Source organism: Galleria mellonella, unplaced genomic scaffold (assembly GCF_026898425.1).
Source record: "Galleria mellonella isolate WM207_F2 unplaced genomic scaffold, CSIRO_AGI_GalMel_v1 utg1267, whole genome shotgun sequence".
Taxonomy (NCBI): domain Eukaryota; kingdom Metazoa; phylum Arthropoda; class Insecta; order Lepidoptera; family Pyralidae; genus Galleria; species Galleria mellonella.
In genome coordinates this window covers 741492-758931 of record NW_026441987.1, presented here as the reverse complement: position 1 = coordinate 758931, position 17440 = coordinate 741492, and the positions used below count along the sequence as shown (strand labels likewise).

At 31.1% G+C, this 17440-nt stretch overlaps 1 protein-coding gene across 9 annotated transcripts in view; it reads right to left on the bottom strand.

Annotated features, from left to right (window-relative positions):
- Positions 1-17440, bottom strand: part of LOC113512279 (atrial natriuretic peptide receptor 1) — a 369824-nt gene that overhangs the window by 71830 nt on the left and 280554 nt on the right. For 5 of the 9 annotated variants that reach the window (XM_052900317.1, XM_052900303.1, XM_052900323.1 and 2 more), the window contains one exon: positions 5242-5356. In XM_052900317.1, coding sequence (XP_052756277.1) covers positions 5242-5356 — 115 coding nt within the window. Of the gene's footprint in view, positions 1-5241; positions 5357-13126; positions 13344-17440 lie in introns of all 9 variants that reach the window. The other 4 variants (XM_052900326.1, XM_052900297.1, XM_052900284.1 and 1 more) reach the window with 1 other exon arrangement.

The window sequence follows — 17440 nt, the reverse complement described above, 5'->3', positions numbered from 1 at the left end:
ACATAGAAAGCGTTCTGGTAAGCGAATGAAAATTGCTAGAAATTTTCAGCGTAACTTCTTCTCTGCTAAGTTAGTTTGCATTCATTTTGTAGTGAACAAAGTGCTATGAAGTCGTTAGAATGAAAAAAAAAAAGAAATAAATTTCAACATAACGACATTAATGTGTCTATGTGAAATGTCACTTTAATGTAAGGACTTGTAGAAATTACTACTTTTTTTTACTACTTGTGTAACCATATCGCCCTCTGGTGATTATCTTGTATACTCGTAATTAATGGGTGATAATGGAAAATCAAAGAAAATTAAGGAATCCCCGTCTGCGCTATCGATATACGCTGGTGGTGCCCTAATGAGAGATGATAGGTGATGATGAAAGCAGGCCAGTTAGCCCATCGTAACGAATTCCACTAGAATTAACCACGATGGTTTCCAGGAGGAACCACATCGACGTCAAACTGATAGGGTGTATTGCTAGGAGTGGGTCAGTTAGACTCTATTACTAACAATCCCTTTTCCCCCCAGAAATTACTACTTGTGTAACCATATCGCCCTCTGGTGATTATCTTGTATACTCGTAATTAATGATTAGGTTATTAAAATAATTATTACGCAAAAAAAGTAAAATCAAAGAAAATTAAGCATTATCCTGAGTTTATGTTAACCAACTACTAACACCTTTGCCTCTTTGTAGTAATAAAATATATATATATATATATATATATATATATATATATATATATATATATATATATATATATATATATATATATATATATATATATATATATATATACAATTATAAATAGGAAATATTTTATTGATTTATAATGGCCTACAGAAATATATTATCAGCGAGTAAACAAGCATAAAATATGCATGTACCCACCTGATGGAAAGTGGGAACCGTTGACACCTGTGTCCTCAGAAATGGCAACGCATGGGGTTATCATGGTTGAAACAATATACTCTGTTATGTCCATGGTACTGCTCATGTCTATAGGCGACGGTTACCACTTTCCATCAGATGGGCCATCAGCTTGTTTGCTATTCTAAGTTCTATAAAAAAAAAGAAAAAGTGTGTTCGTCTGTTACCTCTTAGAGCTGTCCTTTCCCATTCCATTATTATTCGTATATTGGTTACTTTTATCCCGGTCAGATCACGCGAAAAACGAATAAAAGCTCGTAAAAATATAAATCTCTCCTTCCCTGTAAAAATGCAATGTAATACATTGCACTCCTTTTCATCCAACCACCAATATATCATATACAACACAGGAGGAAAAATGATATAAAAATCTTTCCCAAATCGCCTGACAGTTTAGATAATGGTACGGTAATATCGTAAGAATAAATACATATGATAGGTTTCTACCTATCATATCGTGTCAGTGATGTATTTTCTTTCCTTTAAGCCCCGATTTTTGAGGGTAATCACAAATCTGTACTCAAGTATACTTACATAATATACTGATATTATACAGAGGAAAGATTTTTATTTTGTTTATTTGTAATGATTAACTCAATAACTACTGGGAGGAAGGAATTGTTAGCAATGGAGTTTGACAGCCCCATTGCTAGCAATATGCCCTATCAGGTCAACCTCCTCCTGGAAACCATCGTAAACAATTCTCATTGAATTCGTCACGATGGGCTAACTGACCTGTTTCATCCTCTATCCTGTATACCGATAGCGCGGGTGGGGTTACTATTTCATTAAAACCTATAAATAACTCAATAACTAGTCAACTTGTTTTAAATATTCTATCACATATAGAGAGCTATATTATTGGCAAGTGAAATAAGTTAGATATTATTTTCAAAACATAGATATTCCAACGAAATTTGCATTAATGCAGGCCAAAGCATCAAAATTTTGTCTATTAAAGCTAATATATGTAACATATTAAGTTATCGTCCTATCTACTTGTACGAAGTCGTAACCGATTACTTGTATTTATAATATATAATTAATGATATCAGGTAATAATATAGTCTATTCTATATAATATTCCTATATACAACATATCGGAACACCCAGCAAATTCCTTTTACTTTATAGAACCCCATATCAAACGATTACAAATCAAGAACACTGTAATTTAAATAAAAGCAAAAGCTTTTATTAAAAATATTTTAAAACAATAACACTTTGTAGTTTCCTTTAACATTTAATTTACTTTAATTTCTTGAAGAATGAAATTGTTTGACTGTATTAATAATTTCGCGGAACTCAGGTGACTTTTCATGAAACCCCTTAGATTCTGCGGAATCCACTTTTTGAATCGCTGGCCAACAGTATCTTACGCATTTTGTATGAAATGTCAACCATAGAATCTATATATGTATATAGAAAATTTATTTATATATTACATCATTTTATATAAAAAAAATATATATGAAAATATTTATAACATCATGTCAGTAATTATCTGTCCACTGCTGAACATAGGCCTCTCCCATAGACTGCCATAATGAACGGTGCCGAACCACTTGTATCCACTGACTCCCTTCAATCTATTTGAGGTCGTCACTTTATCTAGTGGGGTATCAAGGGAGTCGTCCTACACTGTGTTTGCTTGTACAAGGTCGTCCCTTAAAAGTCTTTCTTCACCATCGGTTGTGGGTTCTTTGTGCTTTGTGACAATATTTATTCTTCTATACCGTGTGTAATAAATATTAGAATCTGAATTCCAAACTTTTAAACGTAAATAATATGTTTATATTTGCTCAAATATTTGTTCAGAATAAGCGAATCGATTCCTTTGACATGATCAATTGAATGCTTCCGTTAGTTGAACAAAATGCTTTTATTGGAGTATCCTTTGATGCGAGTTCTATCAGCCTGATGAAATTTTAACCTGGCGATACTAGAGAGCTCCAACTAATAGATTTATAAGTCGATATAGTTAAGTTAGTCGGTTGCTCTTGTTTATTTAACTCCTAATAAATTTGTTACAAAAAGTATAGCAGCAAAAATAACTTAATAACCAGAAAAATATATCACTTTGTACAGTATAACAGATCTGTCTCTCTATCGAGTTGATATTGCCCCTTTCTGTCAATCGAATATGATAGTACAAAAAAATAATGCACAGTACATATCCAAACATTTGCATATGTATAAATCTAAAATCTTTGGTATCTTAGACTTTTTTTTTATACAACTTAGAATGGCAAACAAGCTGACGGCCCACCTGATAGAAAGTGGTAACCGTCGCCTATAGACATGAGCAGTACCATGAACATAACAGAGTACACTGTTTCGCCCATGATACCCCCATGCGTTGCCATTCCTGAGGACTCAGGTGTTATTCCTCTGTACCCAGTAAATTCACGCCATATCCCACCCTTCAAACCGAAACACAGTCATGCAAGCACAACTGCTTCACGGTTGAAACACGAATGGGACAGAGGTACCCAAGCAATCGACTTTTGTACAAAGTCTCCCTCTGGTATTTGGTATAGTGGTAGACGTTATAATTATGTATACTAGTGGTCGCCCAGTGGTCGAAATTCGATAATAATTTGAATTATAAGTTCTAACATTATTAAAGTTCTTATGTCAAAAACTATACTATACTATATATACATACATACATACATACATACATATCTGTCACGCCTGTCTCCCATTAGGGTAGGCAGAAACAATGGAACGCCAAATTCTTCGATTCAAACGAACCTCTTTCGCTTCTTCCACATTCATCAATCTTTTCATACACGCTCGCCGGTTACGGGTACTTTTAATTTGGCCCTTCTTCAGCACGTCGCCTATTTGGTCGACATACGTCCGTCTAGGGCGGCCCCCTACCGACATCTCCATTCATTTTTGCTCGATAAATCTCTTTCGTAATTCTTCTTTCATCCATCCTCTCCAAATGACCAAACCAAGGCAACATTATACATATATCTCATATATATCATATGTTTGGCATTCAGTAAGACTATAGATAAATAATATATTAATCTGTTCTCAATTTGACCACAGACTTTAACAATAAACAAAAGAGTATATATGTGTGCGTGTATCCAATACATGGCAGTTGTATAATTTCTTTTTTATTAATTTAATGTATTTTTTATGCGAAATTCCTCCATACGCGCAATTTTCGTAAATAGGGGTATAAAGTTTTTGATTCACGTATTAATATATAGATATAATAGTGACAGTTAGGGATATAATTATTTTTAGAAATTTTAATTTACTGTTTTGATTTGCTTAAAAAAAAGCAGAGATGACACTTAAAGTGGTTAGGTATCATAAACGAATACATGACAATGTTATTTTTGGGTGTATTAATGTGTTTGGAAATATCATGCACCTACGAAACGTGTTGTGAATAAAAACGAAGCAAGAGACATTCTATCCGAGTTTCCGTAATGATTATACAAGTATTCCACGTGTACACAATATGTATACAAATCTCAATACAATAACAATTTACTATTAGACTATATCTTATTTCTTACAAATACCTTTTTCAATAGAAATCATTACAAATATAAACAAACGCTTAGTTGATGAAACATGACTCAAACAATTTGCTGAAGTTTAATCATCATCATCATCATCTTCCTACCCTTATCCCTATCATTTGGGTCGGCGTAATATGATTTTATCCATATTACAAAAAGATTTGGTTTTTAATTTTACCCAACCCTCAACCCTCTTTGGGAAAGTTTAAGTTTAATATTAGTACAAATAGAAAAATAATTAATTGATTGAAATTTTCAATTTGTTATTAATTTCATTAATATATAATAATTTAAAGAATAATTTTCATTTAAAGAATGTTTATGTGATAATTCTAACAAAACTTTGTTTAATTTTACTAAGTTATTTTGAAACGGAATTTTAACAGTACTTTTAAGTTTATTACTCTATCACATTTTAATTAAACTGGTACACAGATTTATCAAACTGGTTGGAGGGAAGGGACTGTTAGTAATAGAGGTTAATAACCCCATTGCTAACAGTACATGCAGTTCCCTTTGGAAACCATCGTCGTTAATTCTGGTCAATTTTATCACGATGGGTTAACTGGCCTGCCTTCATGCTCAACTTCCATCTCTCACTAGTCCGTCAGCAGAGCATCAGCAACCAAAAGCGTAGGCGAGGGTTTAGATTTCATCCCATAATAAAAACCATTCTGGTTATCTTATGTATTAAACATAAGATAAATTTTATCGTTTAACAAGTGAGATAGATTGTACTAGAATAAATGAATGCATGGTACTCACTTTGAAAACAATTCAATATTGAAGAACACGTACTCTCCTGAAGAAACCATGTTGAGATCGTCGGCAGCTAGCATTATTTCCCTGACTGTGCTCGGATTCGCGCAGACCACGACAACTGTAACAAAAGTAAACTATTTAGAAAACAATTTTTGTTTTCAATTAATTTTTTTTTTAAATATTTTTGTCATAATACTCAGTAGTATTTTATATTAGAAATACGATTTATTTGAGTAATTTATTACTTAAGTAAACAATAAAAACTGTGTATAATAAATAAATACAAGATATTCAGTATAACAATAAAAAATTTAAAATTATTATTTTAAGATTTCTTACAACTAATGTAAATAAAATTTAATAAAATAAAAATATAAGCTCACAGTATACTTTCATTTAAAAAAGAATCCTTGCAAAAACAAATACTTATTTACCTCCGTCATTAATAATTCATTAGTTTATCTGGTTAAAAAAAAATTATAAATAAAATCATTGTAAGACGTCAGACCGTAAATGTTTACTGTAATTGTAATAAATAATAAGTACATATAACAAATTTACAAAAAATATACGACTACCAAATTTCTTTTATTTTCACTATATTTATATTATTGCTATAATCATGTATAATTGCTGCTGTTATGTGAAATCTATCGACACTTCATTAATTCAAATCCATCAAACATAATTTAGATAGTAGCGACATCTGTATTGCATACACACATACTCACACATACACACACATAGTATGTAATTTGCAAATTAATAATTTTATCATAATTATAATTTTAATAAGTTTTAATGTTACGTTTATTCTCGCAGTTTATATCGCTTTATTGTTATCTGTGTATTATAAACATTTGTTTTTTAACTATTTGTGTAGTCCAAGGAGATGGGGCACTGGTGGCTTGTAACACAGGTCTTTTCAAAACCTATTGCAGGAACCGATCTCTCCCAAAACTGTCCTGACATATTTAATTATACCTCAAGCTGATACTTTTTACTACCTTTTGTGAAAAGAAAAATAAATCATTAATTCATTAATTTAACAAAATATAAAGTCAACTTTATTGTTAAAAGTTTCGTAAGCATACGTTATATTTTAATATAACAACTACCGGTTTAACTAACGTGTAATTAGATTGAAAAAGCTAGCGACTAGTTCCGGAATCAATTCGTGATCCTTAGTCATGAGCGACTGTAACGCGAGCACGAACTTGATTGCGTGCCTCAGTCCTTTTTCGATTTAGTTACACGTAAGTTAAATCGGTAATTATTACATTAAAATATAAAGTTAAATTGTTCAACTCTATTTTTTTTATACTTTTGATGTCTGTTAAAGCATAAACAGCGATTGAGCAACGCATAATGTATCTTCTAAGGTAAATTGGTTGGCATATTTACATAGGCAAATAATTCCTCAGCGGGTGAAACGGCGAAGACAAGATCTGACGAGGGTTCCTCATTTAAAAATGTCCCTTCAACATTTTGGACTGAGATAAACTTAATGTCTTCTGAAATAGTATTATTCAAATAAGCTTGATTTGGGTCTTGACGAATCAATAAATGTTACAGTCACACCTTCTGTTTATTAATGTACTTGGAAGCATAAATAGTATCCTTTTAACAGTGTGTTTTTTTAATGAATGGTAATAGAATGGTAATCCCGCCTGAGTTCCGCTGTAAGTATACGCTGGCAGAGCACCAATGAGAAATAAGAAGTGAAGATAAAAGCAAGTCAGATGACTCATCTTTTTTTTTTATATAACTTTGATAGCAGTAATCGTTGCCTATAAACATGAACAGTACCATGGACATAACAGAGTATACTATTTCGCCCATGATACCCCCCATGCGTTGCCATTCCTGAGCACTCAGGTGTTATTCCTCTGTATCCAGTAAATTCACGCTATATCCCACCCTTCAAACCGAAACACAGCCACGCAAACACAACTGCTTCACGGTTGAAACACGAATGGGACAGAGGTACCCAAGCAATCGACTTTTGTACCAAGTCTCCCTCTGATGCTGATCATCGTGACGATTTCGTCTAAAATTTTCTGCCATGCAGCAGTTGTTTGCATGGCTGTATTTCAGTTTGAAGTGTGGGTTATGGAAATAAAATTACCTGATACAGAGGTATAATATCTTAGTCCTCAGGAATGGCAACGCATAAAATGTATCATGAGCGAGACAGTATACTCTGTTATGTCCACGATACTGTTCATGCCTATAGACGAAGATAACCAGTAATTACCAGCTTAAGAGACTTGTGTATGCTGTTATTCCATTGCCATATCCTGCAAACCGACACACAGCCATGCAATCCAATATTGCTTCACAGCAAAAATATGAGTGAGACAGATGTATTAAAGCAAAATGGATTTTGATGTTGATTAACATTCTTGATAGAATTAATTATATTATTAATACATACAATTTTTCAATATTTTTCTATTCTATTCCCGTAAGCTTAATTACCTTTGTTCACATTCATTTGTCAGTGAAAGTGTAATGCATTTGTTTAAGATGCAGTAATTTCAAACACTTGTAGTTAATGATAACAAAAATGACATTCAGTAAGTGGTATAAGGTGATGCAGTGTATTTATTTTCAGATCTCTCTTCAATACTTCGTATTAGATAGATCAGACCACGCAGAGATCCCGCTAGTGTGTTACGACACATGTAATGGTAACAACAACACAGTACACAACTACAGGGGGATAAGGGATTGTTAGTAATAGGGACTAATGGCCTCATTGCTAGCAAGCCCTGTCAGGTCGACCTCCACGCGGTTCCCCCTGGAAACCATCGTGATTAATACTTGTTGCATTCGTTACGATGGGCTAACTGACCTGCTTTCATGCTCATCTGTGATCCCTCACTGGTGCCCCGCCAGTGTATACCAATAGCGCAGGCGGGGGTTACTATGCCATTATCATCCATTAAAAAAACTACACAACTACAAACACATATAAATACATACAAATACAATGTACTTACTTATAAACAAGTTGTCAACTGAAAATTTTATTTATTTTTTATTTTGATCCTTATATCTTTGGAAATAATGTTCAACTTGACTATTAAAACACTTATAAAAGAATGCTAATCATTAAATTTCACCTCGTACTTACAGTTCCGAATATAATTTCCAAAAAAGTTATAAAGTAAACAAAAATTCAAGGTTAAATTGAATTGAACGATACCAGCCCCGCTAGTTAGCATAGTATGATATTACGTAAACGAAAAGTTACAACATCTCAACTTTGAATGTAAACAGGAATATGAAAGCAAAATGTTTGTTTGTTCGAGTTATTTTTTCTACAACTTTCAAAATTGGAAAGTTTACTCATCGTGAAAATTTATATTCATGGAATAAAATACGTAATTTGTCGTGTTGATGACGTTGATTATTGGTATTTGATGGAATTCTATTTTTAAAATTATAAACAAAATGTTTAATAACAATAAAATAAGCCAATATTGGTTCAAATGTCCATCTGCTTGAGTACCGCTATCATATTCATGTTTCTATCGTGAAGCAGTTGTATTAGCATGGCTGCGTTTCAGTTTGAAAGATGGGATATGGTAATAAAATTACATGATACAGGGGTATAACACCTTAATCCTTAGAAATAGCAACTCTAAAGAATAATGAACGACACAGGATATAGTATACTTTTGTATGTCTATGGTACTGTTCATGTCTATAGGCGACGATTACCACTGTATCCATCTTGTAGGTCGTCAGCTTATTTGCCATTCTGTTGCGTAAAAAAAAATGTAATACCATAACACTTATATTATACCACAATTTTATCTTTATTTTATTTACAATGTTATGTATGTGCGCGTGAGCATTTACATTTGTGTGTGTGCACATGACTACGTGTTTGTATTAATTCTGACATAAGCAAAATTCGTCAAGTATATTATTATGTTAAATATAAAGGCATGAAATAGTTCAAATGACATACAAATTTAATTCAAAAATCGAATATTTGATACATCTAAACTAATATATAGCTCATGCATTATTAAAAAGGTTGCTTAGAGATGAAATGAATACAAAAAATATTATAACATATATAAATTTTTTCAGTAACGTAAATGTATGTATCAAATAATAGGTAAGGGCATATTGCATTACCCAGAATGATATCATAAGAAGCGACTAGGGGGGAAAAAGCATGATCAATCTTCATACGTATATAAAGAGAAGAAAAACTCGAAACGAAGTACTAATAGTAGCTTAGTCCTTCTCTTACAGGGGAAGAAAATAAGTAGAAACATATTACACCTCTATTCGTACTCTGTTCAATTTTTATTTCACTAAAAGGAAATTTGCTATTATCCCTTCGTTGTATTTTCCTTTAAATAAACAATGTAATTAAGTTTACACAATCTAAACGGAATTGATATTTATTAACATAACATTTTATTGAAATATTCCAAATTTATCATGATATTAGAAAATTATTTAATATTAACATTGGAATTCTGAGAATAATAAACCTAAACCATGTAAATTTAGTAGGTATATAATAATATAGAATCATTATATAATCGTGTTTATTTAGGCTAAAATTTCTAATCCAAGGCATGTGAGTTGACTGCTTTCAATTTATAATACTAATTATTATATTATTCAAAGAAAATCCATGTAGGATTATATAAAATCCAATTTCATACATACGGTGATAATTATATCAAACTTAACACAATTTGAGAGGACACTGTTTAATCATGTCGAAGCAATTTATGAGGACTATCATGAATTTTTAATCCTACTCTTATTAATCTATACTTATAATAAATCTGTAGAGAGGTCAATTCTGTACATGAAATATATTTCCAAAATAACTATCAGGGGGTGATTAGTGATCGCTACTGATGCCAAAAATGCAATCAGTATAATTTTTGTCTATCTGTCTGTCTGTATGTTCGTTATAGAAACAAAAACTACTCGATAGATTTTAACGAAACTTGGTACAATTATTCTTCATATTTCTGGGCAGGTTTTAGTATACTTTTCATCACGCTACGATCAATAGTAGCAAAGCAGTGAAGGGAAATGTGTCTGTTACATCAAAACCACTGAACCGTGAGGAAGGACATAGGCTACTTATTTTACGAAAAACGACGGAAACGCGGACGAAGTCGCTGGCAATAGTTAGTTTCTTATAAATGTGAAAGTTTATTAAAGATTGAATGTTTGTTACTCTGTGATTCTTATACGACTGAACGAATTTGAATGGAATTAATCATCATCAGCCTTTACATGTCCACTGCTGAACATAAGCCTCCCTTTTGGGGGGTTTTGCTAGTATTTTCCACACTTGGCAGGCGAATTGGCAACCGCAGTTAGAGTTTAGAGATGTTTTAAGAGGGACGCTGCTGTCCATCCCTCGTCCTACCTTAGTCGCCTCTCACGACACCCACGTTAAACGAAGGGATGGCCTATTCTACGCCGGGACCACATAGGACTAAAAGCTTTACACCTACTTAATATTTTGCTTTGTAATTATTTAAATATATTTTTGACATTAAAAATCTAAACTTTCAGTAACAGCTTAATAAGAATATTATTGCATTAACAAATAAAACGCAGTCAGAAATATAAAAAAAATGTTTAAATTGTTTTCGAAAATTGACAAATAATTGCGACAGATGTTGTCACACTTCGGTAAGCTAAAATTACGAAAGCTATTAACGTATATAACGGGTCTTAATGAACTCACTGTGTGAGTCGCTTTCGACAATTGTTTCGACTACAAAATTAACGTCAGTTATAAAAATATATCGATTTTTTAATGTATCTTAAAATGGCTAACAAGCTGACGGCCCACCTGATGGATAGCAGTAATCGTTGCCTATAAACATGAACAGTACCATGGACATAACCGAGTATACTATTTTACCCATGATACCCTCCATACGTTGCCTTTCCTGAGGACTCAGGTGTTATTCCTCTGTACCTTGTAAATTCACTACCATATCCCACTCTTCAAACCGTAACACAGCCATGCAAACACAACTGCTTCACGGTATAAACACGAATGGGACAGAGGTGACCAAGCAAACGACTTTTGTACAAGTGGTAATTGATAAAGATATTTAGATTATTGTGTGTATGTATATTCAATCATGCATAAATACTTGCACATATTTGATTAAGATTTGATACACTGACACATCCTAACCTGAATTAACACAGGATATATTTTGTTCTAATTCAAACAGATAAAGCCACGTGATAAAGCTAGTATAATAATATTTAAGCAGAGTAATTCACACACGAGTACACGAGGCAAAAAATCAAGGATCTTTCCTAATATAAGTCCAAAGTAAAGTAGTCAAAGTGCCCTGAAATATAGTCAACTTTTAATAAGCACTCTCACACTAACGACAGACTACTGCTTTAAGCATCGCTTGTTGGCACCACTAGAGTCGAAGTTATGGATAATGTATCTAGGCACTTATGTTACCTAAAATGTAGTTATTCCTTATAGAATAATGTATGTACAAAAGTTGCAACAATGTTATGCAATACCGATATGACCAGAAACAAAGTGAGGTCATGTATAATAATTGTAAATACCACATGATCACTTCCACTGCCTGATCATCATCCTACGATATTTTATATAATGAGACAGAATGAATATCTAGGGGTATAATCCAGAATACATAGATTCGTGCTATATTAGTAAAGTTAATTTTGTAAATTGACTTGTTTGACAAATTTGAGGTCTCATTCTCGTTAAATAGCGTAGGTGCGTTTTACCATCCGCTCTTGTCACAGCTGCTCACGATTAAAGGTCTCGGATGATTCTAAAACTAGTAATTTTCGCCTAAAGTACAAATCAGTCCGGTTGTTCTTACAATGAAAATATATTATATTATGTACTTTATAACTATTATTTTTATATTTTAATATATATGTTATATTAAAATTACCACTAATTGGCATTACCAATTAGTGGTAATTTTTTTCTTGGAAACATTTGCTATTTAAAATAATACTAGTTAATAAACTCGTAATCCTAACGTCATAATGACGTTAGAACTATTTAGAATAAATAAACATATTGACCACTAAAATGCTTCCTCATAGTTGTATTTTAATTATTTTGAGTAAATAAACCGTAAAAGAATCGAGAAATGAAAGTCACGTTTTAAATCAGGCGGTAATTTGAATATAGATGAATCTAAAAAGTTGAATTGATCAAAGAAAAGGCAGTAGAAATATATAAAGGAAGATTTCTTTAAAAATAAAACTCGAAAACTAGATCGAGTTCAATGGAAAGAGAAAACATACGACGCTGAGCGTAAATAATGAGACAAAGTTGAGTTGGGTTGACGTCATCAGTGTAGGTATACAAATAATACAACTGGTGCTTCATAACGTAGACTAGATATATTTTTCATCTATACATATGAAGCTACTGTTGCAATCTAAAAGGAAATGAAAGTATTTCTACAAGATGTTTCAATATTAACGATGAAGATGTTCAACGATGTCTATTGTCAATTAAAGACTAGTCTAATGTACCTGACACTTAATCAAAGTAGTCTGTTAACACAGGATACACTATTAGAAACCAGGCACATACTAAGCCTAGCCAATCGAAATATGTTAATATCATAAAATTGTATTGGCGATAAATTCGATATCTTATTAACAAATCGCAATATTCTTGCAGTATAAAATATTTTAAGATATAAAGACAAAATAGGGCATTCAGTTTAATACACACGTTGTGGTATTAAACTGAATGAAACAAGTTCTTAATAAAATCTAAAGGGCACCTAAATATTTTGAGGGCATATTAAATATTCAATACAATTTCTTAACCGGAATCTCTTTATTTCATACTCACTTCTGGTGTTTAAAGACAATTTTTGAAGAAGTTGCTTCAGCTTGGTTGTTGTGGTGTTCGTTTCGTCGAATGGAATATTAGGAATAGTAGCTCCAGATCCTTTAGTCTTTAGAACTGTGAATACAGCACTAAGAGTTAAAAAGCAGGGACTGTTGCCTTGTCCAGTTGTAGGGTCGTTGTTGTGGTAAAGCATGCCGAGCTTTCGCCAGTTGAATTCCTGTAACAATATTTCAAAGATTGGTCAAAGAGAAAAAACTGTACAATTTATATCATCATATCAGGTATTACACGAAGAAAACATACAGATTTCAGTGCCAATGACCTCATTTTTACCTACATCTTTAATTTAATTTAATTTTATAATTCACCTCATGCATGCAAGCCTAATTTGGAGGTCCGTGACTTATTCTTTTTAATGTCAAATAATCATGAAGTTGTTTTTTTTTCTAAAATTAAACAAAGGATATTAACATTAAAGCTCTGCATGATAAATCTGACCAGTGATAGAAAGATGAGTAAAAAAATTTTTCGCGTCTTCACCATAAAGTGCATAAAGCATTTTTACAATTATTACTAGGAAAAGAAAACTAACTCACGACCCATCTTAATCAAGTTAACACCTTCTATAGATCTGAACAACACTATGAACTTAGCATAGTAAACTGTTCTCATAAGTTGTTACTCCTACTTTTACTACTCTTAAGAATCCATCTATAAATATGTTTTTGCTGCCATGATCACATCTTTTATTATTTTTCTTTCTCATGCAAGTAGTGTCGAAATCGTATCTATCAATAGAAACATTTACAACTTGTCTAAGAAGACTGATGATTCTGAGGTTTGTCTCAGTTCACGAATTTATCAATTATAAACAATGGAGGTGGCTTCCTGCTGCTTTGCCTCTCATTCTTATAGCGAGGTTACATTTACCAATATATACAAAATTTATAAAGTATTTGAAACGTATTGAAAACAACAAAACAATACAACTCAGACGATACAATATTAGCTTATAATGATAAACATAGAAAGCATAGATAATTCGAAAATAAGAATTGAAAAAACAGTTATTTTATTATTAAAGACGATTTAAGTAACTTATTAACTAGACTCTTTTTTAAACAACCAATAACAAAACATAGTTATGTCAATTTTTTTTATTAAACTACAAACAAAAAAATATCAAAATATATCAACTTTTTGCGAAATACATACTACATACATACATACACAATACATAGATAAACAAGTTTATTAGAAGCTTAAATGTAATAGTGTAAGCACTGACAGTATAAAACATTCTTGATGACATTTTCATTCATACATATCGCAGAATTGCTATATATGTTTGACGGAAAAAAATATAGTATAAATATATAAGGCTAGCTTCAATCTTCGGTCGTTAATAATATACGACGAAAAGTCAATAAATTCAATTGCATACAATTTATTACTCTCGGTCACACTGCATTACAAAATCTATCATTGTATCACAGAATGCGCTTGACGTCTTTTTATGTTACTTCTTCATTTTCGCAAATATTCATGACTGATACATTACTTATTTCTTCAATTTCAATTCTTTTTAATTCTTAAGTAATATTGTTAAGTAAAATTCTAACTGTTAATTTTATTCCTCTCAATTTTATACTTATGTCGATAAAACAATTACTTGTTTTATAAAATTTAATATTATTTTATTTATAATGTGTTTACCTCGGAAACCAGAACCAATAAAATTGAAAAGCAGTACCGTCAAAGCTATATCTGAAATGGTTTCATTTGCAATATTGCCGAGTACAGGGACACTCATAAATATCCAGGTTATGATGGTAAACCGTTATTTCTAACTGTACCTACATAAGGACAAGAAGGAAATTGTTATATAAAAATTATTCCATGAACGAGTTTCGAATTCGAAATAAATCTGGACATAAAACTCAATGTAAGGAATTGACTATATTAATTTCATTTAGAGTCACAAAATTGTTATCATAACTTTTTCCTATTCTCGTATTTCAAGAATAGAAGATAAAGTACTCTTATAAGTACGTAGTTACGTCAAATAAAAATGTATCAAAATATTTTTTCTTTAATTTACTTTACCTACTGGCAGTGTTCTCTTAAAATGTTAAATGTTAAAATTCCTTCCTTATCTCTCCCCTTCTGTTTTCAAAACATTGATAGTTTCGGTTTAGTAATAATGAGGTAATTAGCTACGCAACTCTTTATAATATAAGTATACAGCTTCTTAAGATAAGATAACCCCAAAAGATAAGCAAACATGTTAATATTTTAGATGAAGCGATTTCCATATTATTTTGGTAGCTCTCAAAATTTATCGGGCCCTTGTAAAATTAGAAATTTTTCACGACCGTTAATGGCTCTATTTAAATTCCAAAGCACGGTGTATATCTTTCTCAAGCTTTATTTACCTTAAAATATTTATATATAAGGATGAAATATTGTATATACGAGTAACTTTCAAGTCAATTTACATTGTCTAAATTAAACGAAATTGCTAAACATATGAAAATGTGACGACATACTTGTATTACGATGTCTAAAAGCTACTCCGAGGATGGAGTTTAAAACAAAGATACACAGAGAATTATTGCTGCAGTTAATGTAGATACAATGAGTTGGCTTGATATTGACGATCAAAAGCTTAAGGTCATTGCATAAGATAATTAAATATTATAATATGTACTCATATTATATTATTTTTTATTCAAATTAGATACAACTATTTTAATAGCTAAAACTATATATTATTGTAAGATAGAAACAAAATCGTTTTGTGTAGAAATAGAGAAATTGTCTTCCTAATTATATTATTAAAATAAAAATAAATTTTAAATTGATATAAGTAAAAGCCAATTAAAAACAAAGATTTCCTACTATAAAAAATAGCTAAACTAAGTAAAGACTTACTTAGGAAAGTAATTATTGATATTAATTGCATTTTTAGCATTATATTGTATTTGTTAAATTTATTTAATAGCTTAAAAATCAGAATTGTGCTATGTTAGTATATAAAATAAAGGAACAAGTTTAAAATTATAATGTTATAAATAAAGTCTCTTTGTATTTCAAAAATAAATATTAAAAATGTAACATTTGAATCTCTTTCTTTTACGTGAATCAATAACGTGGATGAATTAAATAATTACTTGAAAGATTACAAATGCAAGTACATATCACACTGTTTGAATTAAGTAATGGAACAATATTACCGCATAAAATATCTTCTATTATTGCAAATTAAATCTGTTTAAGGTTACGAACACCAATTTATTTAACTAGAACATTTATCAGTCAAATCACGTTTCACATCAAGACGTAATATTATCGGCGAGTGCCCTCAGAAGTTTTTGGTCTATGACGACGAAGGTAGTAATGACGATCGTGCCTGATCCATACAATCATGTATGATGTTTACGTTTTGCTACAATTCATTAATATGTAATAACGTTCCATACGAGTTTTGATTCCTGAGTAGAATTCAAAGTATGTAGCGCAATCTTCGAGGATGAGTGTACTCGAAAATTATATTCGTGTTTCCGATTTAAATCAGTCTGATTAAGTGTTTACACATTGTCGAAATATATTGATTTAATGATGTATATATTTGGACGCAAGTAATCTTTATATTCTCAGTTCATTATAAACAAACAAGTCTATTTACAAACATTTAGTAAAAAAAATAAGCTTTTAAAATGTACATCGTTATCTTGAACCGACGGTCATTTTAAATTTAGTCTATCTTTTATTTGATATCCATAGTTGAAAAAAAAAAAAACACGATCCGCCATCTTGAGATGGTGGCTATTTTAAAAGTATTATAATGTTAACTATTACATACTATATTGTCATCAAAACTAAAGATATATGCAAAATTTTAGCACAATTGGGTGACAAGAAGTGGTTCTAAATTAACTTACAAGATTTGTCCTAAACAAACGAAATAATCAACATACATTGCAAGTTAAATAGAAGCTTGTAAATATCAAGCATAAAGCACATTACAATGCTGGAATATATGAAGAAAACATAAAAACGTGTATAATAGAAAACTTAACAGGAGAAATTACACAAATATGAGAAATAGATATTTAATAAGATCCAGTAGCAACTACACATAATAACTAGATTTCCTTATTCACAGGAAGGAAAGGAGGAAATTGATGGCAATAGAATCTTATTAATGTTGCTGGTAGTGAATCGTCTTTATTTTGGTAATCTATTGAATCCTCTTTAGGAATATTCATATAATATTATATATATATATATATATATATATATAAACTTACC